The sequence below is a fragment of the Morchella sextelata genome (assembly GCF_020137385.1).
Source record: "Morchella sextelata strain SCLS chromosome Unknown scls_24, whole genome shotgun sequence".
NCBI lineage: Eukaryota > Fungi > Ascomycota > Pezizomycetes > Pezizales > Morchellaceae > Morchella > Morchella sextelata.
In genome coordinates, this window is record NW_025408639.1 from 425,571 (window position 1) to 452,099 (window position 26,529).

General features: G+C 44.8%; 8 protein-coding genes across 8 annotated transcripts; 6 read left to right on the forward strand and 2 right to left on the reverse strand.

The window, feature by feature from the left end:
• Window positions 1-36: 36 nt before the first annotated feature.
• Window positions 37-2,120, reverse strand: H6S33_007679 (uncharacterized protein; the record flags this gene model as incomplete). Its single annotated transcript, XM_044839349.1, has 2 exons — window positions 37-1,529; window positions 1,595-2,120. 2 exons carry the CDS (start codon window positions 2,118-2,120, stop codon window positions 37-39), a joined length of 2,019 nt encoding a protein of 672 aa, XP_044688552.1.
• A 1,320-nt stretch (window positions 2,121-3,440) lies between these two features.
• Window positions 3,441-7,100, forward strand: H6S33_007680 (uncharacterized protein; the record flags this gene model as incomplete). The annotated part of the gene is made up of 2 exons (XM_044839350.1): window positions 3,441-3,984; window positions 4,042-7,100. The coding sequence occupies 2 exons, from the start codon at window positions 3,441-3,443 to the stop codon at window positions 7,098-7,100; spliced, it is 3,603 nt and encodes a 1,200-aa protein (XP_044688553.1).
• A 3,278-nt stretch (window positions 7,101-10,378) lies between these two features.
• Window positions 10,379-10,678, forward strand: H6S33_007681 (uncharacterized protein; the record flags this gene model as incomplete). The annotated part of the gene is made up of 1 exon (XM_044839351.1): window positions 10,379-10,678. The coding sequence occupies one exon, from the start codon at window positions 10,379-10,381 to the stop codon at window positions 10,676-10,678; it is 300 nt and encodes a 99-aa protein (XP_044688554.1).
• A 5,098-nt stretch (window positions 10,679-15,776) lies between these two features.
• Window positions 15,777-16,404, forward strand: H6S33_007682 (uncharacterized protein; the record flags this gene model as incomplete). Its single annotated transcript, XM_044839352.1, has 4 exons — window positions 15,777-15,779; window positions 15,965-16,078; window positions 16,148-16,206; window positions 16,371-16,404. 4 exons carry the CDS (start codon window positions 15,777-15,779, stop codon window positions 16,402-16,404), a joined length of 210 nt encoding a protein of 69 aa, XP_044688555.1.
• Window positions 16,405-17,728: 1,324 nt separating this feature from the next.
• H6S33_007683 (uncharacterized protein) lies at window positions 17,729-18,193 on the forward strand (the record flags this gene model as incomplete). Its single annotated transcript, XM_044839353.1, has 2 exons — window positions 17,729-17,761; window positions 17,825-18,193. 2 exons carry the CDS (start codon window positions 17,729-17,731, stop codon window positions 18,191-18,193), a joined length of 402 nt encoding a protein of 133 aa, XP_044688556.1.
• Window positions 18,194-20,140: 1,947 nt separating this feature from the next.
• On the reverse strand, window positions 20,141-20,699 carry H6S33_007684 (uncharacterized protein; the record flags this gene model as incomplete). Its single annotated transcript, XM_044839354.1, has 5 exons — window positions 20,141-20,144; window positions 20,243-20,300; window positions 20,422-20,442; window positions 20,515-20,525; window positions 20,572-20,699. The coding sequence occupies 5 exons, from the start codon at window positions 20,697-20,699 to the stop codon at window positions 20,141-20,143; spliced, it is 222 nt and encodes a 73-aa protein (XP_044688557.1).
• A 98-nt stretch (window positions 20,700-20,797) lies between these two features.
• On the forward strand, window positions 20,798-22,785 carry H6S33_007685 (uncharacterized protein; the record flags this gene model as incomplete). Its single annotated transcript, XM_044839355.1, has 7 exons — window positions 20,798-21,171; window positions 21,223-21,745; window positions 21,794-21,855; window positions 22,294-22,310; window positions 22,456-22,503; window positions 22,606-22,649; window positions 22,711-22,785. 7 exons carry the CDS (start codon window positions 20,798-20,800, stop codon window positions 22,783-22,785), a joined length of 1,143 nt encoding a protein of 380 aa, XP_044688558.1.
• A 483-nt stretch (window positions 22,786-23,268) lies between these two features.
• H6S33_007686 (uncharacterized protein) lies at window positions 23,269-25,947 on the forward strand (the record flags this gene model as incomplete). Its single annotated transcript, XM_044839356.1, has 3 exons — window positions 23,269-23,465; window positions 23,577-25,629; window positions 25,681-25,947. The coding sequence occupies 3 exons, from the start codon at window positions 23,269-23,271 to the stop codon at window positions 25,945-25,947; spliced, it is 2,517 nt and encodes an 838-aa protein (XP_044688559.1).
• Window positions 25,948-26,529: the final 582 nt, after the last annotated feature.

Below are 26,529 nucleotides of genomic sequence, written 5' to 3' on the forward strand. Positions count from 1 at the left end.
AGCTCGTTGAAGAGTGAAGGATAAGCAAAAGATTGCTTAAGCTCTTTTCTTTCTTCCTCCAGCTCCATCCATCCGACCAGCCAACTCGTTCATCCCAACAGCGAATTCTCCGTGTAGATTGCGTCTTGATGGACGCATCAAGTTTGACGTGTGGAGCTCCTTTTTCCACTTCACGGAGAGTTCGTTCAATGGCCCGGCACACTCATCTGGGGCGAAATGCACTGTCATGCCTTGGAACATAGACGTCTCCTTAAAGTACCTCCTTGCCCTCAAGGCCATCGTGATGCTTGTGAACCTGATAATCGTCATCCTCTTATGTTCAGGTCCACCAGGTCCAACCACGGCCGTAGTATCGGTGAAAGATTCGATCTCGACCTTGTGTGGATGGATAGCTCTTTGCAAACGTTGGATGATACCCTCGATACTCAAAATCTCGGGGATCCCAAAAGCAACAACGCATCTGGTTGCGTTTTCGTTATCCACAGCCTTTCGGACCGAGTCGGAGAGCCTGTCGTAGCCGCAGCATTCAGGGCCGATGAATGCAGTGAAAGAAGGAAAAGAATTGTGATGGTCCTTGGGGTTCCACCAAATGCCCCCAACACCATTGGTAAACTGCTTGTAGGTTTTAGCAGCTTCAGTCGTAATGAAGAATACTGCGGCGTCAAGCTTATCGTCTACAGCGAGGAGGGCGAAGCGTTCGATGGCACCACCTCGAATATTGGCACAGAGCTGACTTCGAGTGATGTTGGCCGGCAAACCTCGAATGTAGACTCCACGAGTAGAGGTGAGGAGGACTGGAGCGGCATTGGAGGTTGATCTGTTTCTTGATGCGTTTGGGGATGAGCCCATTGGGTTGGCGGGATGGTATTGTTCAGGACTAGTTCTCACCACCCCTTGCTGTTGGAAAAGTGGAGGATAGTAACCCGACGTCCAGTTGGGGTTTGCGGAGACGCGCGGCTCAATCTGGAAGTTTTGATCGTGAGGTCCCATCATCGACATTGATGGGATACCTCGCATCGGTACAGGAACATCTGAGGTTACTGCAGGCCGGTTGCTCAAACCACTCCTAGAATGTTTTGGAGCTTGTGGATTGAAATGGCTCTCAGGGTAAGGCTCCATGGGAGCTGCCTGAGTAGGCTTTGCACGCCATATAACTGGGTCGATATCAGCGATATGTACTGAGCCTGCGGTGCTATTTCCACCATCTCTGCCGAGTTGCGGAGTAGAAAGATTTTCTTGAGTTGTCGTAGGATTGGTGGTGGTTGCCTGGAATGGTACACCTGGGACAAACGCTGGTGGGGGTTTCCAAGCTTGGGCACTACCCCGCACTTCACTGGACTTCTTGGGTGACACACGGGAAGGCTTTTGCAGTAGCGGATTTACGAGAGGCTGCATTCTAAACGATCTGACGGGCGCGGCATGCTTCGCTTGGGTTTCGACCTTGACTGGTGCACGTGTGGGATCTTTTGGATTCATATGCTCGAACAATTGATCAGGCAACATGTCAGACCTTGCTAGAGTTGGTGCGTCTTCAATTTTCATCCATGTTAATAGTTGCACAGAGTGCTAATTTGGAGACTAATAGGGGACTCACTTAGAATAGCATTGTTTCTGATTCTAAAATCTGGCCACTTCTCATCTTGCGCTGGTAGAGGCGGAGCCTTGTAAAAATTGACCCAGAGCTTGGACTCAAAAGGATGAAAGAAAATATCATGGTTCAATGGAACCGAAATATCTGGAGACACACGGGGTGTTTCATTCTGCTCCAGCGGGTGAGTATGCATCTCCTTCATAATCTCCTGCAGCAATATATCCCCGGATGACCCGCGTGCAAAAATTTCCGCGGGTTTGGAGGGAGGAGAATTCGAACGTTTTAGAATCGTTCTGATAGGTGCTTTAGCTACGTCTTTGTTAGGAGTATATGAACCCTGTGCGGAAGTGCTTGTTTCAGTCGGCTGAAGATATTTCTGAACAGCACTAGCACCAGCTGGAACGAAGACGATGCCTGGATGTCTACCTGATGGGGTAGGGGTAACTCCTGGGGCAGTGTACGCTGAACGATTATTGGAGATCCTACGACGTGGAATCGTGTACTTGTTTCCTTTTGCCATTTGTGTCATTTCTGAGATGGGCCAGAAATAGAATGGATTGAAACGAAATATTGATGAAGGAAAGACGGGTGAGAATGAGGTAGATGATGCGAACGAATCTGTGGGATGAAAAATATGGGGGGAAGAGTGTAGTGAACGAAATCAAGAGGGAAGAATGGATGTTCCTTCGGCGTGGGCCCATGACTGCCTGGGCTTAATGCAGATCTCTGACGGTATGGGCTTAGGGCAGCCCCCTCACCCAAACACGTACTAGCACCCCATTTTACTCATGAAATCGAGATTAAATGGCCTGTATATGGTTAATAATAGTAGGAATTGCTTCGACTCACACAAATTGTTCGTTGTTGATCGTCGTCATGATATATCACTCGCTGATTCTTGCTGGCGTGTTGGTTTCCTACGATGTCTTTGATCGCATCCTTCAACTTCTTCGGCGTTTTTATGAGTTGAGGTAGTCTGTCTATCCTTCGAGAGAATCTTATAGGATAAAAGGAATAGATTTATCCTGTCCTTGTATGTATGCATCCACCTCCTAGGATGTCTCTTCACGGGATAATGCATGTAACCACCATAATTTAAGGTTATGGGTAGATTTTCAATTAGGTTAGAGGAGGATTTTCGGCAGGGTATATATACATACATGTATAGGTGCCATAGATGCTGCATGAGGCTTAAGTTGACCTATGTAGCGGAATCAATTCTAATTATTATTATATGTCACACTGTCAGTTCATGTTTTCCATAGATCAAATATTGTAATGTCAGTAAATACATGTATGAAGTCGATGAAATCAACTTAGAATCACATTCTAAAAAATGTACCTAAGTGCACAGCCCTCTTAGTTATTGCTCTATGTCCGAATAAATGCACTCATTGGAAAATATCCACTGTGTGATGAGCTCTGTTACTCTCAAATCAATAAATATCGTGTGTAAATCAGCATGTAAACTACTAAGCAGGATTTAGTGAATCTTAGCCACTCTTGGGTATATTTGTTATATCGGATTTGAGAAAACCCACACCAAAAACACCCAACTGACACGGCCTGAGGTGTGCTAGCGGTGGTTGAAATTAGCGCCACGACGCCACGCGTACACGTACATACATACATATATGTACATTTATGACCCCTCCCTGCAGACAGTCTAATTCCTCCCGTCTCTTAGTTTCCTCTCCGTAAATCATCATCTTTCCGTACTACTTTTCCTTTGTTACACCCTGTTACACACATATACTCTCTCCAAGCTAGCTGCTAGCCCCCTTTCAAGCTCCTTGTACCACAGGATAGTCCGATCCCGGGAGAACCTCTAGTTCTTGTCGGAAGCGGTATGGACAAAACCAATATTCGGGCGAAAATCGGCGAAGGTTCCGGTTGTACGATTGTTCCGTCTAAAGCTTTGGGAGATAATGTCGCCGCGGCCGAGAAGCAGGTTCTTTTCGCTGGAGTCGAAGTTTTTGTTCCACAGGTTACAGTTTTGGATGAATATGCTCTTCGGACGGAAGATCTCAAGCCACCGGAGCAAGTATACGGTAGCGACAATGCTAAAAATGGGTCTGATAAGCCTAGTTCTTGTAAAAACATTTCTGGAGCCGGAGGAGCTTTCGAAACACCAGCGCGCACTCACATGAAAAACAATAATTCTGCTTCACGGTCTGGGCGTCCAGAGATAGATACTTATCTTGCAGAAGAAGGAAGTAAAGAAGAACAAGTTGGCGGCGGTGATCTGGGTAAACTAAGGTTTGACAACTCGATTTCTGATCAGAACCAAGACGGTATTTGCACGTATTCAGGACCTCGTATTCCAAGGACCCAAAGCACAACGTTTTTACAGAATTCAGAACTTCAACCCAAACTAAACACATGGCCATTTGGTACCAAAAATTCTAATTTTGCTAAAACAGTTTTTGAAGCTAAACAACTTACGGCAGACACCCACACTGAAATTGTTAATTCAAATACACAGATTCAAATTCCAGCGCTCTCAGAGGATCCAAACATCCAAGAGAAACGAAGGAGGCCAGTAAATGAATATGGCAGTAGCAGTGGTGCTAAAAATCATTCCAGAAAGTCTAATACGGTCGAAAATGTTCTTGGAGCCAAACGAACTATAACAGACACCCAGAACGACATCGAAGATTCGACTAGACCAACTCAAGCTTCAACGATCTCAGACAACTTGAAAATCCAGGAGAAAGAAAGCAGTTCTCTCGGCGCGTCCTACATTAATAGCGATGGTAGACTCAATTCTAGCGCGTATAGTTCTAGCAAAAACATTCTTAATCTCGATTCTAGAAAGCCTGGTCCTATTAAGCCTATTTTTGGAGCCCAAAATAGTTTCGAGATTATGGAAGACACTCGCTTTTATATCGAGGATTTTCATACACGGTCTCAAATATCAACATTCTCGGAAGGGTCAAAGTTTCCGGAGAAAGAAAACAAACCATTTCGTGAAACCCAGGGTAATAGCAGTCTTAGGCATGATTTAAATAAGTCTAGTCATGTTAGAAACGTTCTTCAGGCCAAAGATGAATTCGAAATTACAGCAGACACTTACAGTTGCATCGATGATTCAAATGCTCCGACTCAAGACGCAACACTTTTTAATGAAGTCAATATTCAAGACAGAAGAATTACACCTGCTGATCACATCTATGGAAAGAGCACTATTGGACACGGTTTTGTTAAGTCTAGCTCAGAGAAAATCATTCTAGAGGACAACGAAGAAATCAATGCAGCCACCTGTACAATTGCCAACACTCCAAGTACTCCACAAGCTCAAAATCCTTCTTTCTCTGAGAAACCGAATGTCGAACCGAGAGAAAACCAGCTGCTCGATGAAACATCCAGTATTAGCTCCCTTGAGAGAATTTCCGCGAGAGTCGATATAACAACCTCACAGGCTGACGAAGATCCGACCAACCTGGAATTTCAACCAAAGACTATTAGGCATAAAGAAATTTACAGCAATCATATATTTGTCAATTCTGGCTCCGAAGAAAATATCTCAGCAAGCGAATCCATTTCAACTCCTAGGATTTCCTTGCCGAAGGTCGATATCTCAATCTCACGAATTTACAAAAGTCAACTGTTTTCTCCACAATTAGGATTTCGACCACAAGCACTTAGTACTCTTGAAGAAATCTACGGCAATAATGAAAGCTCTTTTAATAGCGTCGGCCATACTTACTCAAAACTCCACGCGACCTCACAAATTCACAATTCGGGGTTCCCAAGTCTAGGTATAATTAGGAGTGGAGCTGTAGAGTCCAAATCTGGGAACAATGGTGCAAAGGCCAGAACTGCGACTTTCGACTTTTACACTGATATAAAGAATATGAATTCAACTTCTCAACACGCCAGATCCCTCGCCCAATCCCACATCGAAGGTGGGGAGTTCCTGACCATCTGTGAATCCCACGGCAGAGACCAGCCCGGGTCTCGAGTGGAGAGCCCAGATCCGTTAAACGACCTCAACAAAGAGCTCGAGCTATACGCTGAGCTCTCCCAGCACCAATCTGCCGCGAGTGTCTCCGCAGCATCCTCAAAAATATCTGCAAACCCCGTTTACCACAGGTTTGACGTTGCGACATCCAGGCCACTCACTTTGACGATCCAACAGCAGCTTGCCATCCAGCCAAAGATGATTGAACTTTTAGAAGGAGTCTTCGGCAAAGTGAGTGCAGAGCTCCTTATCGCCAACAACGCCCCCAACGTGGCCAGGCTGATTGCCAGCGTCGACCCCGTATGGCTATTATTGACGTCAGTGGACCGGCGGCCATTGAGGGTCTGCGACTTTCCAATGGCGGCATGGGATCAACTTGTTCACCGAACAATTTTGAACGTTCAGGAGCTCAACAATGAGCAGGGCATTGCCCTCAATCTCACTCCTACCGTCAACGGATTAGAGGAATCTGTGCTGGTCAATGATCGGTTCAGCAGCTGCAAAGCTGTGTGGAGCCGTTCGAACCAGCACTTTCCTCCACCAGAACAGGGCGGTTGCAGGAACAACAGAGAGCGACGTTACCGATCGAACGACTCTCTCTGGGGTGCTCCTTATGAGTCAGAGATCTCTTCGATCTCCGATAGTTCCTCAACCGTCTCTTCCAACCTCGACATCTCCGCTATCCCCACCACTGTCCCTACCACCCTGTCAGCATCAGCCACACCATTCATTCCGCGCCAGGCTTCGGTCCAGTCTTCGGCCCAGTCGACCAAGAAGACCCGGTCTAGGAAGCCCGCCGAGCCCCATGGTCGAGGCATTCTTATCAAGAACCTCCCTCCGGACCTCACTCTTGCAGAGCTTGGCACGCATCTGGGTGGGGGACCACTCGAGCGCATCGACTTCCACGATGGCGAGTCCCGAACAGTAGTCGGGATCTACTTCATCTCCCGGGATGATGCAGCCCGTTACCGGGACGCCGTCAACCAGAACCGTGGAATCTGTTGGGGAGGTGGAGTCGTTCCTGGACGCTCCATCCACATCCCGCGGAGCTTCGTGGAGGTCATCCCGTCACGGAAGGGAGGCCACGAGCCGATCAAGCCAAACGTGGTGATGGCGATGGAGTCCGAGGGGGCCACGAGATGCATCGAAATCACTGGGCTCCCCTCTTGGATCAATAAGGAGAAGCTGCTGGCCATGATCAGCAGGCAGAGCAAGGCTATCATGCCTGCTGTCGAGTACTGCGTGGTCGGCAGGGACCCGATGATGAGGCACCTTGGCCTCAAGGCGGCAGTCATTCGGATGGCCTCACTGGGGACTGCTCTAGGAGCCAGACTCTGCCTCCGCGACAGAAAGGGCTTCAACCACATCGGCTTCAGGTTCCTCCCGGATCCGTGCCAGTTCGTGGATCTGGGGCTCCTGATAGCGAAGTGGGATGACGCCGACGAGCTGGACAGCAAGCACAGGCTCCTAGACAGCCGGGCTGAGATGGTCCGTCGGCGTGTGCATGCGCAGGCGGGAAGGAGGAGTGGCTACCACTGGTATTAAGAGGAGGAAGGAGGGAAAGGGTAGGGGAAGCTTGGTAGAGGCTGTCCTCTATATATTTGAGTAAATTTTAAATCCTTTAAACGGGTCTGTGGTCTTGGAGTTTGTTTTCTATCGTAGATGCACTTTGTGTATGGTGATTCATGATGGTGGTGATGAAATAATTGTACTGAGTGATGCTTGTGATGATCAATATCTCTTGGGGCGCATCAGGCCCGCAAGCGCTGTTGGAAGGTGCAGTAGTGGAAAGGAAGGGGGGCTCTCTGGATCTCATGTATATTAGACCACGGGCTCGCCCACTCCGTAAAACAAAAATCAATCATTGTATCATTGAAACTAAACGAAAATACGACGGGATGAATTTTAATATTTGTTGTACCGAGTGTTCGTCTATTACCAATAGTCTCTCGTACGAAAAAGGTTAGTGGATATTTGTCGAGTGATATTTCATGATTGTGCCTAATAACCAAAAAAAAAAAAAAAAAAAAAAAAAAAAGAAACAGCCACCATGTACTCTACATGTATCTACCCAGTAGCCGTGCGTGTATATGAAATATCATGCCTGGCTTAAGTCGGTTAATTTGTACACAACAAAAACAAGACTACCAGTATCCCCCTCCACCAGCACATGTAATTGATGAAATGACTGCTCGGAAAGATCAATCAATCCTTCTTCGCAACGTCGGAGGTTCTGTAAAATACATCTTAACTCTATGTATGTGTCTCTTATGCTTCCCTCTATCTTCAAACCCTAACAATGACCATAGAAAGAAGATAGCTGCCAAAGCAGATAAGCAAATGTATTCCAGCTATAAACCGCAAGATAGCTCGAGCTAGCTGGGTCCTCCTCTGACATACACTGAGACATGACCTGCTAGATAGCTCTCCAGATAAAACGAAAAATGGGCAGATAAAAGAAAGCTAAAGTTAAAGGAAACGAATAACCAGCACCTTGTGGTGCTAAACGTAGCATCCACAATGAAGCCCCATGCTTCCAGCAGCACAGGTCAAACAACAAGTCCCGCTCTCCTCAAGGCCTCCCGATTCTCGTTTTCACCCGGAGCGTTTCCCGAAGGGTTTGCAAGGCTCCAATTTGGTCTGCCGGATAGCCTGTCGGGCCCACTGAATAGATGGCAATCGTTCTCCGGGTGCTTCGGCTATCCGTGCGGGTCCGTTAGCATCACACGGCTAGTTTAATTGATTTCTTGCTGGGAACGACGGATGAAGGAAGCAAACATACATGTCTAACATACTGGCAGCAGAACCACAATTTGACGTTCCGCCACTGCTTGCTGAGCTTTTTATGGAAGGCTCCCCAGTTCTTGCATTTGACGTAGTACCAGTAGCTTACACACAAGATACAGCTGATGACGAATAACGTGCCGAAAATAATGACGAAGGCTACACCGCTGGAGACCATCCAGGGGAGTTTTGCGAGCTTGGGGTCCTGGTAGGTGGGGGGTAGTGGGGCCATCAGACTTTTTGTATGGTTCTAGGGGGTGTTAGTGGGTATATTTTAGGTGGTGGTGAAGTAGGAGGGTGAAGAAGGGATGAATATGTTCGCGTTGGAAAAGACATAATTGGGTCTTTAGTACCTGGTGGACGAAAGTGTTTAAAAACGGAGTCTGAAGACTACAGAGATTCTTTGACAGCAGTAAGGTGTCCAAGCTCCAACAGAGAAATAGTATAACGAGCAGCTTTCACAAAGAACGTCGAGAGAAGGTTCAGGATGGAGAAGACAATAAAATGAGAGAATGCTTAGGATGATGAAGATCAGAAAGCAGGAGAATGATTTGAGAGTGAACGTGAAAGTAGCGAAAAGGTAAGGTGTTGAAATGACAACATAAATCGTTATGACGCCAACTTTAATTAGTGTGAACTTACTTACAATGGACTGCACACCAGCCCAGGCGCTTGAGTGCGATTATATTAAAACCACACACTCGTTTAAATTCTTTCAATCCCTTGTTACCCTAAGAATTCTAGTTAGGAGGCGTCAGGAAAGTAACATATCAAACTTGATATACGTGAGTTTTTGATATTCATGGGACAATCAAAAAAATCCGATATAAATCTAATATGTACTACGATACAGTCATTTCGCGCTCGGTTGAACCCTGACCCTGACCTTGACCTCTGCGTGGCAACAGGCTCACCCACCCAAAATATATGCCACCCCCAATGCACCCCCCAAACGGTATATCAAACTCAACAGTGGAGACTGGATAAAAACTAGGTGGTATTGAGATATCACCAACGGGGTATGGGGATGTACCACCAAACCACCCAACTAACTGGGCAGCATCGTCAACGGGGTATGGGTAATTAATCTAGATGTCTCTTCACTGGCGGGGAGAAAGAGAGGGGGGGGGGGGGGGATCTTGAGCTGGACATGCGCAACTACGGGCAATAGAGACACAATTAAGTCCTTATGAGTAAAACTCGCGCTCGCGAGTCCCCTCCACTGCTAGTCTACATGTATCATAAAAGCACTCTCACGAATATCTCCCTACCAAGACCGCAGTAGGGTAGACGCCTCCTGTTCACCGCCACGGTACCGGAGTTACTATACCTTCAAGCCACTCTCCCAGACAGCTGTACAGACAGTACATGTAGCAACCCTTCTAGTACCTTAGACTCTTTCGATTGGCTCTGCCTTCTTAACGGCTTTCACAGGTTCTGTTGCTGGTCAAAGGAGCTTGAGGCCGGCCTCGACATCATGAACAAAGCCTAGATTTGTTATTTCCCTTGCTGAACGTTGAATCTATCTCCCTCACCTGTAATTGTACATCTTTAATAATCGACTTAATACTGCCGGGTTATCTGGGAAATTACGGGAGGATTTGGTACATTTAGTGGCTGAATAGTTCGTTCTTCACCTCCGACTGTAGCGCATCAATGACTCGATTGCTTCAAATTCAGATACCACTCTTCAGATTCTCTAGCTTTAAGGTTGATAAATATATTTAAATTTATGGTAGTACAGGAAAGACACATTTGTTCATAGATTATCACTCGATGGTGCTTATCCCGCATTTTGGGCGAAATTTATGGGTTGCGGGCAAGAAATCGATTCGCAGGAAACGGAAACTCGATTGACTATCGATATATCTTACAGACGCTAGTTCCTTAATCTCGAATACTCCTATCTCGTAGTGCATGAGAAGCCCCTGCTACACAGCGTCAACCGCTGTCACTGGCACGCGCACACCCAGCTGGCCGGCGTACACAGAAGCAACACTACCAACCGGTCTGATCTTCACCTACCTTCCATCTCCCCCATGCTACAACCACCCAAGACCACACTCGAGCCTCGAACCTCGAACGTCCCTAACAATCACCCCCCCAAAAAACTCATCTATATCCCCTCTTCTTCGCTCAAAATGCTCGGAAATCACGTTATCATCCTCGTCATCAGCATCATTATCGTCCTCATTATCCTTCTCATCTGGGGATCCATGATCGGTCTCGGTGCCTGTGCGGCCTTAGCCATCATGAGGAAGAGAAACAACGATGATCCGGAGATACAGGCATGCCCACCTGTCACCATTATTGTCGATCCTCCAGCTATCAAAGCTTAGAGGGATTGAAAGTCTGCATATACCTCTCTTGAAGGTCAATAGGAGTTGTCTGGGTGTAAAAGGTTAGAGAATCATCCCTGATCCAAGCGCCGGGACTCGAAGACTAATGGAGACAGTAGGAGGAGATACGTTTGATGGTTTCTCGGGTATAGATGGTTGTTCATCGTACATTGTTCAGGGCTTTGAGCGGCTTGGGATCTTTGTTCATGTCTATATTTGACTCATTCAGAGAGCTGAGTTTCTAATCTCAATATTAATGACTTGATTTCTCTCTTCACAAGATTGAGGATCACTTTCCTCATATCCGGATACCTGTGTACGCGATGGATGGACCTAGTTGAATCAAGTCTGAGTCTCTGTAAAGTCTTTAGTACTTTTCACCGTTGTCTTCAGCTACGCATGAAGGCCCGATGGACCAAACCCATCGATATTTCTCTCAATTCCCTCAGGTCTTCTTAGGGATACTGTGAATTGGTGATAGAGAGTTGGTCGGCGAGGATAGAGACTTGGGTTAAATGGGAAAGCATGAATACCAATCATCTTGATCAAGTTATGTGCCCACGTTCTTCCATTCATGCAAAATAAACTATCCTAGCCCAGCAGCCGTCACACCATCCAATGGCATAAGACAATTCTTGTTGAGAATTTCTACTAATTTCGACTGCTGCTGCTGTTAACGGGACTCTTGTCACGAAATTCTCGACTGCCCAAAAACAAATTTGACCTTAGGAAATAAAGATACTAGCCAGTCAGTTTATTATAGTTAAAAGTACATATTACAATAGTGTAGTATGATTGTAGATGTATGTACGTCGCTCTAGGATATATACATGTATGTGTACATGTAGTAGGATAGGGGTTTGACCTTTTAAAATTCACCGCGTATTACCTTAATGTCCGCAGAAATCGTGTTTAGCGCCTACAACTCCCAGCTATACGTACGCTTCTTTTTCAGTCAGGCGGCGCCAGCATGATTATGACGGAATTAACCACATATTATTTTATAATTTATACTCATATACTTGAAAATAGAATTTATGCTCTTCAATTCCCTTCATTTCTCACAACATATACCTGGCAGTAATCTCGCTTCATTACAATTACATACGACTTCTCTTCCTATGAATTTGCGCACTATAATAGATTTGGTTTTTAACGAGACTCTAAACGTTATCTATTATGTATTTTAGAATGCAATTAGCTTTCCAATCGCATTTATATCAAGCTGATTTCTTTAACAGTTCGTTCTGAGTGTGTTCGTTCGCATGAATCGGTAGATTTGGATATTTGTTTCGTAAGTACATTTGAATCATAATTTACTATGGGAAACGAATACCTTGAGCTAATGTGGCAACGCAAGTATAGGTACCAGAGATACATCTCAAGTTCTCTATATTTTCTTGACATTAGTACATAAGGAATCAGAACAATATCAACTCACTCAGAAAGAGTTTTGTGGTGGAAAGAATTAATAATATTCGGTTTGAAGATTGTTGACAATGTTTTGTTCATTCGAGCGCTGTGGAGAAAGCCATCTTTCGCAAGACCTCCAAGAAAGTATCTCTGGATCGAGGTCGTATCTGACCCGTGGATGTAGAATGTTTTAATTCCATTATTTCTCTAGTAGTCCTTCCAACAAGCTGGGTCCAAGTTAAGCGTCAATGGCCATTAAATCCTCGGCCATACATTCAGATATATCGTACTGGAAAGAACATATGGTTTTGTTGAGATATGAAAGGAGGTGACGTTCTGCCTATCAAGCTTATCTGAAAAAGGTTTTCGAACCTGAGGAGCTGAGCTGTATCGTTTACGACTAGAGGTAGAATACTTTCATTAATTTAGCTACACTAGAGGGGGGTGGTTTCTTTGCGTGGAACATGGTTCCACTTCTGCTCTTTTGTCTGCTCTTCCCATCTTCATCGCCTGGCTGAAGGACGAAAAGAAGGTCCGGACATAATCCCGGTCTAGCAGTATGTTTGCCCTTGAAGCTTGCTGTGATTCACAATCTAGATCGTGAAAGATATGGTGTTGATGATTAAAAGATTGCATTTTAAAATGTTTTGTTGTGAAACTATTTATTTATCTAAGGACGTTGGAGCAAGGTTACATGTATGCGAGGCGACTACATGAACTTGTGGACAGGAAGCAAACGACAGTGCGTACACACGGGATTACTTAAGTAAGGCAGGAAATTCACAGTGGTCCCGGCCGCCCCCTTTGATACTTACTTCACAGCACGCCGATAACAACATGTACCATTCCAATAAAGAAACCCATACAATAGGCGTCTGTCATGTTTGAAGGTTCGATTAGCCGGTTAGTACATGGTGGGCCCGGTGATCTTGGGCGTTCGTCATATCTACATGTAATCTAACTCAAATTTGATTTCAGTATATATGTTTATGGTTCTTAGATGGAAGCGCAAGCAAGACGATAACTATAGCCTGGCGGCTTAGCATGAGGTCACAGGCTCAGCCCTGGGGATGAGAATGGTATCCTTGAGGCTGTGATGGCTACATGTAAGTACATATATGTTAATTTACTCCTTATTGCTTTCCGTCCAGTTGTGATTGGAGTTTTATTCTCTTTACCTCTCCCCCGCGCGCGCCGCCAATTGTGTTATGCCCCGCTAAAGTCCTAGCCCACCCTTCAGACAGACCAGTCCAATAACCACACCACGCGCCCCCACTCTGCCGAGGAGCCAAATCCCTCCTCCATCAGCTTTTCATCCTGTCCTACCAAGCGTACATGTACTGAAGATTCTTTGATCTGGGAAATCTGCCGAGAATGGAAAATACTATCATTAGGGCTGTGCCTTATCCAACCTTGTTTACTGACGTTACCTTCCTAGCCAGTATGATCCTGCCAGAGTAATATGGAGGCTCTGTGGATGTGAGATTTAAGATGAGGCTTTATACTCTGTGATCGGTAGGGGAACAAAAGAACCGCCATCGCGTCAAGAATATTATTAACCAAATGCGCAGAAGTCCCCATAAGATGGACGTTTATGTGTGAACTACCCCGCGAAATACTTCACGCTATCTAATTGATAACGGCTATGGACGTGAACCAAACAAGAACGATTTCCGTGAGTTGGGTAGCCCCCAGTAGCCCAACAGACCCAGCAAGGGCTAGCTACCTTAATCAATATGAAATGTCCGGATCCCCACGACATTGATTGAATCAGGGAAATCCTGTAATTGCGACCTAGGGGTCATTGACACGGTTACCCAAGCTATTCCCCGAAACCAGATGACTGGAATCTATTTTTTGACAGACCCCATCTGATGATACTCAACTTGAGTCTTGAAGATTGATTGAGATAGGTCTCTCGTGTAGCTAAACTCTCCCTCCTAGCTACCGCTCTCCAAACTCATCTTATGTCCCTCCTATCAATATTCCTTTATGAATTACCCCCCTCTCCCAAACCCCTTTAGCACAAGACCTCCTCTATACCGAACCCGGTGCAGCGCCCTCCACGAATAATAGGTACAACCCCGACAACTATTCCCATAGTCGCACCATTTGGCAACGTCCGGTGTTCTTTCATGGATTCCTTGATAGGTCAGTATCCCTGGTATCGTCAGCAACGTTGCAAAGATCAGTATCCATACCAGAAAAAATCTCGCCGATCAATCGTGTGCATTAATACCGGGACCTTGCAGGGGTATTGTGCCTTTACGGGAGCATAGTTACTAGCACAAAATCTACAACAGGTGAGATCCCAAATTATGAGTGTATCATGAACATTTCTTCTGGCAAGCTCTGGCACACGTTCTTTTAGAGATGCGATAGGCCTCGAGTGGTGTGAGGGTGCATGATCAAATGGTGGGTAGTATTGAGGCTAGAGCACTGTTACGACTGCTAGCATCGCTGTATTCTTGGTATCGGTCTTTTGCAAAGATGAAGAGCAGGAATAGGAAAGAGAAAAAATGTACGACCTGATCATTAGACTATCGAGAGGATTTCTAGATTATTCATTAGATATGTATTAAAACGTATCATTACAGACGCCTATTAGAATGTTAATTTTCTCGGGATTGTCTTTGCCTCAAAAATATGTCACACGAAAATTAGATGCTCTACGTTGAAGATCAACCTAAGAAACTCAGAACCAAGGCTACCACAACTCTTCTCTGCTATCGCTTCCGTCCAATTCCACAGATGGATCTTGATGTCTCATTATCCCATGCTCATCCATTTCCAATTTACTACTTTTCTGTCGCCTTGCCTGTCTTCTTTTTCGCACGCATAAATAGATTGTAAATGCAACCCCGGAAGCTATGAAGCATCCGCCTATTGTTGCACCAATAATCGTACCCATTGGAAGCTCTTTCGATTTTATTTCTGGCTTTGCGCACCATTCTGTCCATCCTTTAGGTTTGTATCCAAAACATTCAGCACAACTGTTTTCATACGATATCAGTCGATGACCACCTGGTAAGATGTGTATACGTGTAGTCAAAGTTGAAAAACGACATGTGAACCTACGTTACGGCATTTCTTGAGTATCCACGTGTTGTACACAGACATTCCAACTGTGTAGCCGTAAAGAATGATGTGTCTAGATAAGCACTGATCGGGTTTTGTATCCTCGCCCCGCAGACCACCATCGTATCAAAGCTCTCGACGCATTCCGGGGTTGTTTCGTAGCAGTTCTCCGCATGATACTCGGTATCGTTTGCCCCATAAGTAGCCTCACTCCCGTGTGAAGTGAAAATCAGGGTGAAAATGATCAGGGCGATATTGACGGGCAGTAACGAGAAACTTAGCATGTTTTCTGACTTCTCGATGTGAAAAGCTAAGAGGTGCGACGTAACAGCAATAAGCTTTTTTTTCTCTCTTTGAAAGACGGGCTGGAGGGCCAATGGATGGGTTGAGGGAACCTCTACGATCTAAATAACTCTTTCTCTCCTACCATATTCATCCGAGACCGCCTTAGCCCCTGAAGCTATTAGGGGCAGCATACAGTACCGTTTTCGCTTCGTTTTACATTGGGTGGCTGTTGGCATGCGCAGTCGCCCGGCGGTGAAACATGCGCGCTTCCGTATGGACAGCAACACAATGTTAACGCACAGCAAGGTAGTAGTGGGGCACAATGGTAATGCAATGAGCGCTGAAATGAAACGGAAATTACTAGGTATCATTGATTGGTAGAGGAGATGATGATGAGGGAAATTCGGCCTTGTCTATTTGCTTTCGCCTTGAGAATAGATATCTGGCAATGGGATAGGGATAAGATACATGTAGCATGTGCTAACATACGTACATTTATTGATCTTATAGCCCAGAATGTGTCGCACCCTAACCTCGCATGACTTGCTGATTTGGCAGAGGACCACTACACAGACGAGAACCATAGTGGTCAAAGCAGAGTATCCTTTTGATCTTGTACTAAAAGTAATTAAAGGTCGCGTTCGGGTGGGGTAGCCAAGAGGAAGGTGGCGAGCTGCAGGAGGGATGCAGTAGATGGATCAATTACACTATCCCACGGTTCCAAAGTTGTCGTCACAGCTATTAAGTCTCTGGTTAGTTTTTAATTCCCATACACATAAAGATCTGGTTCCATAATATACCGTCTGTAAGGAGATCTCACGATCGAACCCAAGTGCTTTCAACAACCGTTATTTATCTCCATAGATGTTACAGGACTCCTCTGAAAGAGAACAACACTAATTTTCTGGAGCCTTAGGACCGCTCATGTTATAGTAAACGATAGTGTTTAAGTTTTAATTCTTTATTCACAAAAGTCATCATTGATATATTCTGATAACACCTGGCCCAATCGGGTTAAGCTGTACATCAACCTGAGTGATAGGCTGTGTCTCGGCTATCCTTACTAGTATATTTCGTGTGACACCAGTGAAGACCTCATAAAAGGTCTGCCGCGACAATTGTATCAGGCGTCTTTTTTTTAGGTATCTTTAACTACTTGTAGTTGAATTGCTCATTATTTGAGTGGCTTATATATAGACGGGCCTAGCTATGAAGTAGTAATCAAAGTAAAAAGCAAAAACAGAATTACTTTTCGGCAAATTATTAATTTATCTAGCGTTATTATGTGCTTAGTATCCCGAACGATTCTATATCTGAGGGTTTCTCAATCTTTCACAAAGCTGGAAAAAATGAGTTTACTTAATATGTTTTTGTTTTCGATAGTGCCATCTCATGACGCAGGTTCAATGATACGCTGGATCACCACGTTGTCACTTCTTTAAGAACTACAGTAATGTTTACGTAGTTTCGAAAGTCATCTCCCCTGATGACAGAATGTCATAAATCGAAACCTGCTCCTATAAAAGGGCCACCCCTCTTCTCATCCTTTCCAATATCAATTTCTCAACGTATCTAGCTGCCGCCTTTTATTCACTGTAAAAGCCACACACAACTGTTAACCCCTCGTCCAGTGTCAAAATCTAAAAGGATTTAACAAACGCGGTCACCCAAAAGTCCATGGATCCAGCAATCGAGTGTTAACTGGCCATCGGAGATTCTCGAAGGTACTTACTGTTTTAAATGAGGCTGAGGTAATTGAGTTTACAGTCGCCTCTCGATATAAGGATACGGTCGGACCGAAAATCTGTATTGAATATATTCTTATAAGGCAAATATCACTATAAGAAGTAAGGAGGTACGGGTAAAAAAGTATTTCGCGACCGCTGACTGCTATCCTTATAACGAGAGTATCACCATATATATGCAGTATCACTATCCCCTGGATGTTCGAGACATTTTGCGAAATCTCTCTCATGCATGAATATCATGACGATGCTGCTCTATATAGTGTCAATCATTTCCTGGATAGCGCTAATGCATGAGAGAGATTTCGCAAAATGTCTCGAACATCCAGGGGATAACGAGAGTCGACTGTAACAACTAGGTGTAGCCAGGGCAAGCTAATGCGAGATTAGATCAAGCAGATAAGATAACGATAACCTTCGTTAAACGTCACCTCAACCCCCCAACCTCGACGATCCTTACAGCGGAAGCTAAACGGTTCAAATTAACCAATTCACGCCTCAGGAATTCCGTTTGACGCATACACATACCATGGCATCTCAAGGACGTCTTTCCAACGATGAGGCACGGCGCCCCTCCCCTCTCACTACTCGTCAGACCAGAAGAAACCACTAACACCCTGTGCAGTTCTTCGCGCAACTGACCTCTCTCCTTGCGTCCACTTCCGCCAGTGAGAAGAACTCCGTATACATTACGCAAAAAGTTCTGCTCCCTTTCTCTGAAGACTCAAAAACCCCCGTCGCACCCATAGATCCCGACGCGCCCCTACAGCTCCTCATACGCGCTACCGATGGCCAGGAAAAGGCGAAGAAGGTAAAGTTCTCCACAGTAGTGGAAGCTGGGCAGTTGGAGGCTTTCTATGTACGATATGCGGAGGTGGCGAAGTCGGGAATGACCACCCTGAAGAAGAGGGATAGGAAGGCCAGGAAGTTGAGGGCTAGGAAGAAGGGGAAGGCAGTGGAGGGTACTACGGCGCCGACCGTTCTAGCAGCATAGAGGAGGATGCAATTTACATTATTTGAAAGCGGGTTTGACCAAACTTGACCTATCCGTTCGAAACTAATACGCAACCAATCTGCCCGAGCTGTTAAAGCATGTTCTAAAGGGTGTATATTATATTCTCAAGAATTTATTTAGCCAGTAGGAGGCACCATATAAAGTTGGTAGAGCCCAACTTCAATCGCAGATGATCGTCACGAAGAACTACCTTACCCCACAATCTCTAAAGACTAATTTGCGCATATATATAAATAGCGTCTCCCCCGCGAATTTAGCTCCTCCATACGCCCATTTAGCTAGATTAACATACATAAAGTATATAAGTAGTGAATGATCATATCGGTGTATCTCGCTTTCGGTAAAGGTTTACAGTTCTTCGCCATTTGGGTCGAGCTCGATGCAACATTCATTTCTGATCTGACATAAGAAAAACAAAGAGGGGGAGACTCATTAAAACTATGAATTACCCACTACTTGAGGCTTGGGTTCAGGACGAGAGAGGACTACACAACAAGCAGCCCCTCCGTGGGCATAACCCGGACGACCTCATCACCACCCATTATATACATATATCTACTTAACCTACATGTACACCTAGGTATGAAGTGATCTAGATACGAGGATAGGTGATACCCGGCCGCCGCAACAGGGCGTAAGCTTAGGTTGGGGGTACCAAGATATATGTAAAGGCCAAGCTGCGCTGGTTTAGAGGTACGCCTATGATATCATCTAGCTTGACGATTCATTCATGAGGTAATTAGTACATCTAGTACAAGTGTACATAACGATCGATCTTATATGATGCTCCGATGCACTGCCCGTAAACGCAGTTGGTATGTACTTTACCGTAAGCGAAAGATGGGTAAGATAAGGTGGCTTAATCAGCCTAAGAATCACAGCTAGAGTGAAATTATGTAGTTCTTTTTTCATCTCATTTTGTCAGCCACTAGTACTGAGTTTGGACATGGACTGATGGGCGTTACATTGAATGACCATTGAGATTCGGTCTATGGATCCAGTCCCTATAGATGAGTCAATTGTATAGGTCCCACGATTTGTAGAATTGGTTTCTAGCCTATCATTTCTATTATATATATACCTATTGGATTATATCACATCATTCTCACGAAACGAAACACATCTAGTAGAGTTATAAGGGCCATGGGCTTTTGCTACTAAGACTTTCAGGAGGTGCCGAAATTTAATTCTTGATTTTCTAGCTGTACTAGATTTACGTTACTACGAACCGATTGTTTAAAATGAGCAGTGATTAAACGTTTTTGGTACAAAGAACTCATATCTTAACCAACATATTCATTGTATGTGATAGTCCGGAAACAGAGAAGTCAAGCATCCTTAACTTTTTAAGTAATTAACACAGAACCTTCACCAAGAGTAGATACAATACTATGTGCATGTAGCTTTCAAAATCAATAATTTGGAAATCTGAACGGTTCAACATGAATTATCTGACATCTTGTAGACCATAAGATCATCCAGGCCGCCAAAGATCTTTGTGACAACTTCTTCATAAATCGTCACTCGGTAGGTTATCACGTGATTCTTATTCCCGTTTTAATGTCAACGATAGATGAATAGAAAGAGCAAGCTTACTTGCATGACTAACACTCTGACTTCTGTCGACTCTATTAATTCATGTTCCATAGAAACGAGAATCAACCACAATGGAACCATTCCATGGGTATATACGTATTCGGAGGAATTTGCACCATTCTACGACCTGATAGTGACTTCCAACCCGTTATATAGATTATGTGATGAGAAATTCGGAACGAATTATATATTACCAATGCAGAAAAAAGACAACGAGTAATCTTTCACAAGCATCTTCCTTCCGAATCCTAAATATCAAAAGATACTTACACAGGCCATCCTCGATAACTGACTGAGAACCCCTCATCGTCCAGTATGCCTAGGCCTTTCTTACCTAGTGACAACTTTTCCATTAGCCCTCTTCCATCTCCATCTTCGGATCTTACGGCTACGAGTATGGATTGGTCTGAAGGCGCGCCGGTAATTACAAACCCCGCATCAATGATATCTGAACCCAACGATACACCCACGATCATATCAAGCGAAGCAGCTACCGGAGTTTTGAAAACTCGTTGGAGTAAATCTCACAGCGTCACAAGAATATCAACTCGAACACGTAAACCAGCAAGCAGGAATTCAGGTGAAGTATCTTATACTGAATCCTTATCTACCTTTCCTATCCCATCGGAGTCCTGCACGTCGTCAGTTCCGACAGAAGCCCCATCGACTACTGGAGATCAAGCAACACATGTTCCTGTGCTTACCACCCTCACTTCTATAAAATTTCCTTCTACTTATATCTCCGGCGTTAAGGGCATCACCTTCCCAACCCAAGGCCCGGTATCAGAAGGACTCGTTGGCTTTTCTCAGACGGTATCAGGATTGCCCACTCCCCAACCAACAACGGGAGACACTCTTGAGCCTTCACGGCCAATAGTAGTTGGCCCATGGGCTTCGTGGAACTCTGGCCAGAAGGCTGCCCTTCTACTAGGTTCAATTGGTTTGCCTGCTATTCTCATCGCGTTAGGCTTCGTGCTTTGGCTACGTATGAGTAAACCTCACAGAGGATCAGATAGGGTTGACCATGAAGAGAAGAATGGAAGGGGGAACAATGTCGAGGATTATAGCGACGGTGGTGGTGATGTATACCGAGAGGTAGAAAATGAAGGCGAAAGGTATACGGAGGTAATAGAAGAGATGACCGGCAGCTTGAGAAGGGCTTCAAGTTTTAGCTCCTTATCGAGAAGAGGCCTCGAAAAAGAAATAATTCGGGACTCTGGATTCGCCTACGATCATGAAATCCACGGACATATTTCCAACGCCGCTACCCGGAAGATATCGAACAGCGATCAAGCCTCATCGATTGGAAGATCCCCTTCTCCTTCCACTTCGGACCGAAGGAATAGTACCTCTTCTTCATTGTCCGTGGATGTTCAAGGAAGCATTGATGAAAGAGAGCTAAGATCTTCAAGACAGAGTTTTGAGACCTCCATTGATAAAGTCGAGCAAGGTTTTTCTTCGGGATCCTGTGCGGAGGATTTGACCATCGAAGAGACATCTCACAATTCATATTCTCTCATCACAGGCCTCTCAAGCTTCGACAAGTCATTGCGCTCTGAATCTGCCAATTCAGTAGGAGAAAAACAGTTGGAGACCTCATCAGTGGCACAAACGACACTAATGAGCCCTGCTTTCTCCATCTCCAGCAATTCTCGCAGGCTCATTCGCTCATTTTCATCCTTTGAGACACCTCAGTTCCCGGAACTAGGTGCAGAAACCCCCACGGATATTTCGGTACAGGTACTCCCCGACGATAATGAAAATCGAGCTGGTACAGGTGATGCAGAGATCCACGCACGTGATGAGCTTTCTGGTGCATCCAGATCTTATGGCCGTGGGGTTCCTGTAAGCATAGTGCATAGGCACTCTGCACATGGGGAAACCGTTTGTGCTGTTCCAGCGGAGGAGGGGGAGATGTTTGAGAGTGCTGGCAAGGTAACACAGCTCTCGAGGAGCCTAGCTAGACATAATGAGGGCATGTAGAAAGATAACAGAGTGAAATGCAGCACCTACGTTGAGAAGCTTAGAAGAGGGGAAGATCCAAGGTGAGGTGGAATGTGCTGTGGATTAATCTCATGTGAGAATTGGTGGATACATGAACTCGGGGGTGGTGTATCCAGATAGGGGTCAATCACTACTGGACTTCCATAGAAACGGCTTCAAATATGCACGATGAGTTTAAAAGAAACTTCAAGCTACCCAAAGAATTTCATAGCAAGGAGAAACTGGTCATCTATAGGGGCTTGGTGCAACTATGTATTACTCACAATTACATTAAATTTACTCATGCTACGCTATCCTAAATTCAAGTGTTTTTGTCATCATTGTTTACACAACGTATACGTATGCTTTCATTACTTTGCATGTTCCGTCATTGACACTGATATATACCACCTGGTCAAGAAAAGTACGTTCTTATCTTGATAGCAGCGCTTTGGAAACCTTTTTTTTGTTTTAACTATTACCAACCACTAGAAGTAAAGATTAGAAAATAACTTCCGTCGGTATAATCTTTCTGATCGGGCGAGTTTCGAAAATCTTTAGTAAAATGTGATAACGTTGTATTTAATGATCTGACGATGGTTCTAATTTGACAGTTTTTCAGCAGTATCTTTAGGTGATGAAGTACTCACATGTTTAGCTAGGCCATTTTGATACGCCAGAAATATCGGTCCGCAGGATGATTGTCTTTGGTACCAGAAAAGGCGGGATAAATGAAACTTAAAATAAAAAAAAGATGAAGCCTTTCCATTCGCACTGCTGAGTTCAAGGCACATCCTAAACATCAAACACAGGAAGCCACGCTGTAAATTCAGACTCAGACAGGAGCTTCAGTGAGGTTTTTGCGAATTCCCTTATTTCACCGGTACTCTAGGGTGGGCAAAGCTAACATTCTGCAGGACCTAGGATCAATGACCATCCCAAGTATTCCACGTGCTTTTCTATGCCTCAAATATCCCGCAAACAGCGCCTGATTCATCAAGGAAGCGGGAACTTACCTAATGCTTCTCCTCCCCTTGTTATACAGTCCTATTGCGTTCATCAACCAATCCTCACTACACACCTACGCTGTGAAAAAGTTTTTTTTTTTTTCACTATGTCTGTTGCCGGAAAATGGAAGCCCTGATCGTAAAGTGAGAAATGCATCGAATCGAGCAGGGCAGGAGATGTTGGGAACACGTCGTGACCGAGTTTCTGTTTGTCTTGTCGATTATATTCACAGAAAGGTGGTATAAAGCTGGAGATCCTACACTGGTTGAGATCGTATTTTCCTCCCTCTTAGGCCATTATCCAAAAGAAATTATTTGGCAGTACTTCACCTTATTTCCTTTCATCCTGCTCTCTTCCTTAATAACTTCGGAAGTACTTTCTAGTACCTTAGTGGACTCCCTCTCCAACTTGGGAATTTATCACAAGACTCTCCTGCGTCTCCCCGGTATCCCCAGAACATGCCACTTATGCCTGTACCTACCCGTTTCCCTAGCTCAGTTAACTTTACTACCCTATCCTACAGTGTTTTCCCTCGTGAACTCACTAAGGCTTATGATGCCGACTCAAAGCGTGCAGTCAGTATAAGCCTTGGTATAATCTTTGGAATCCTACTACCTAGCTTGATTGTCAGTATATATTACTGCGTTTGCTACAAAAAAAGACGGTTAGTAAAGACCTGACCCACCCCTAGAGACGAGATTTGTGATAGTTATGTAATACATTATTTGGAGGAAAGAATTTTCTTTTTCAGATGAACTAAGAAATCTTCCAACAGTAACCATAAGAGTCCAAACGACGAAGAAACTTTCTGTACAAGCGTTTGCGGCGATTTGGCCAGGTGTACGGTATCGGAACATGGGAACACCCATGGGAAATGCAGCAGTGATATAGATACCATAGGTGGCCCCAAGAGTCAGATACGAGGTAACCCCGGATATCAAGATACGAGCACGCATACCATGAATACAACCCCAAATGAGAGAACGGGTCGAAGTCAACATCGTCAAGAAATATCAAGTCGACAACGTAATGGCTTCCAGGAAAATCATGGAAGAAGATATCGGCAACGGGCGATAAAGGTCAGAGACCCCAGACTAGGGACTGAACGTAGCGCTAGAAGAGCTCGCAAAAAGGGGAGCAAACCTAGGCGGTCCGAAGCACTGGTCTCGAAGTTAGAAACAAACTCAATTAGCCCAGAACCATATATACCAAGACAACGAACAAACTCACCACCTTTTGATCTCACGGTTCCCTCTCGGTCCACTCAGGAAAACCCACCAGATTCTGATAATCATCAGGTTCCTTTCCAGAGCTACACACGAACTCGGCCACGAAAAAGTTCGAGAACAGGAATCCTGCAATCACAGGCGCCGAGCCAAGATAGTAATTCTGATGTCTCATACCCAGAAAAATCTCACATTCCACCTCTTAAACCAATTGTTTCTAAGCCTCGGCCATTGCGGGAGTTCGGGTCTGAGAACGACATCAAACATGAGGATAGAAGGTTTTATTCGTCTGAGAGATTGGATTCTGGAAAGTTTGCGTCCCCAGGATATTGCATTTCTGATATCAACGCGCCTCCGTGGTCCAGTTCTGCCCGCCTTATAGAACCTATACCTCTTCCACTCAATATCCACCAAAACGTCAGCGCGATCTCATTTGAGGAAACACATGGAATATCTATCGATATTAACAGCGCCATCCATGATAGAGAGGAATTTGTGGCTTCCCGAAGTACTATGGGCGGTGCTAAATCGACAGAGCCCAAGATTGAGCTAAAGCACCCTGGCACGTTGGTTGATTTTGGGCGAAACAGTAGCCTAAGTAGAATTTCCACCATATCCCGTGCTTCTAGAGACATAGATATAGCGCAAGATCCAGTGCCTGTGGGACCAGTAATGAATTCCATAATACGACAATCTACGCCTATACCTATACAAAACCCATCACCGAACTCGCTCACAACCATCCTTAATTCTCTCGAGAGAAGCCCCCAGTGGTCTGATGATATATCATTGAACGCTAGCATAGGAGCAAGTGACCCCGACATCGCTTCAGACTCCCCTGTCAGACATGATTCGGGGGTAATCTCTCCAACACTTCTTCGAAACAACGTTCCCCATGTTTCTATGGTTTCAAGCTCACCTATGAATGCTCGAATCGGCGATCGCTTGAGGGCAGACTCGCAAAGCTCCCCAACAAATCTCAACACAACTTATACTTCAGAAGAAGTCATAAATTATCACTCGTCTTCCAGCTCATCTTCAGAATCTGTTGCCTCAAAGCCCTACTACAGGCCTCTAGGCTCACCTGTAGCTTCAGATACTAGTTCTGTTATCAGCATGGCTGGTTATCTCCTTGGAGCTGGTATCCTAGGTCGTGAATCTAGAGATAAATTTGAGTTCAACGATCTAGATTCTGTATATCGTCCAGTAGCAAGCTCTATCGAATCGGTTGAGGTTGGAAAAATCGGAACTCGTTTTGTCCCTACCTCAATGTCCTCCTCTTCGACATTGGGCTACGATGTTATTTGCGCATCGCCATCTCTTGATGAGATCACAGTCCGCGACAACAATCAAATTACATCCTCAAGACTCCCCAGAAATATAGGCAGTGAGGCTGTTTCCCTTTCTAGAACGCCTATGTTAGTAGGATTAAGAGATACGAACACGGTTGGTATAACATATGGGTCACCTCAAAATTCATCAGGGTCAGCCTCAAACGGCAACTCGCAGGGCCGTCGAGGAAATCACGTCTCCACTTCAGAAGTCACAATCCATTATCATCCAGGAAAATCATCAGCCAGTACTGTTTCTCGGGGGTCCCATGTAAGCGATTCACGTAGCCAAACCTTTATTCCTCCAGTAACGATTACTCAGAATCCCAAAAATATTGCTGCCTCACGGATAGTAAATCCATTGCCTAAAAGGATTGACACTAAGAGTATAAGGCGTCGTGGGGTCAAAACAGAGGAAACGCAAAGAATGAGAGGTTCTGGACATGAGTTCCGGGGTATGCAGAGAGCTGAGCAGGTGCATATAGCAAACTTTCCCATGGGGCAATTAAAGTACAGGGCGACAGTGGAGAGCGTTGTTGATAGTGAAGATGAAACAAATCGTCCGCATTTTATAGAAGATCAGGGGTGATGTATGGGTAGAGGAGATGTGGCGCGTATATATACAAGTATGTGGTTGTTGATTTTCGCATTAAGTTATTACTGTGAATGAAGGCATGTAGGAACCAGATTTTTTATGTTAATGGAAGGGCAATGGAGTAACACAAATACGAAACAAATACTACCAAAGTTACAGTATATAAACGGCAAACAAAACCTGGTGGAGCGTCGACGTCTCCTTACGTCTCTGAGGCGCTCATAAGTCTATAGTTTTTAGGGAAATCTGATTCTAGAAGGCTTATTCAGTTCCATATATGGCCTGGGCTGCATGTAGTTACATCCCATTTGTATACATACATATACATGTATACTTTCAGGAAGATCTTTAATATAATTTGTTCTTGAGGGGATGCCGGTGAATATAGAGTACTCACGTAGTAAAATGGTTTGAGAACTTGGGTATACGGGCTAGAGCTACATGTGCGTACTTTAGACATGAATAGGATTATTAAGAGAGCAGGGAGTGATTTCCAACACTATTGGCTACCTGTAATCTTGCTTACCTACCTCAAACCGAATAAAAATTCGAGCCGAAAAATCTAAACTGATGATC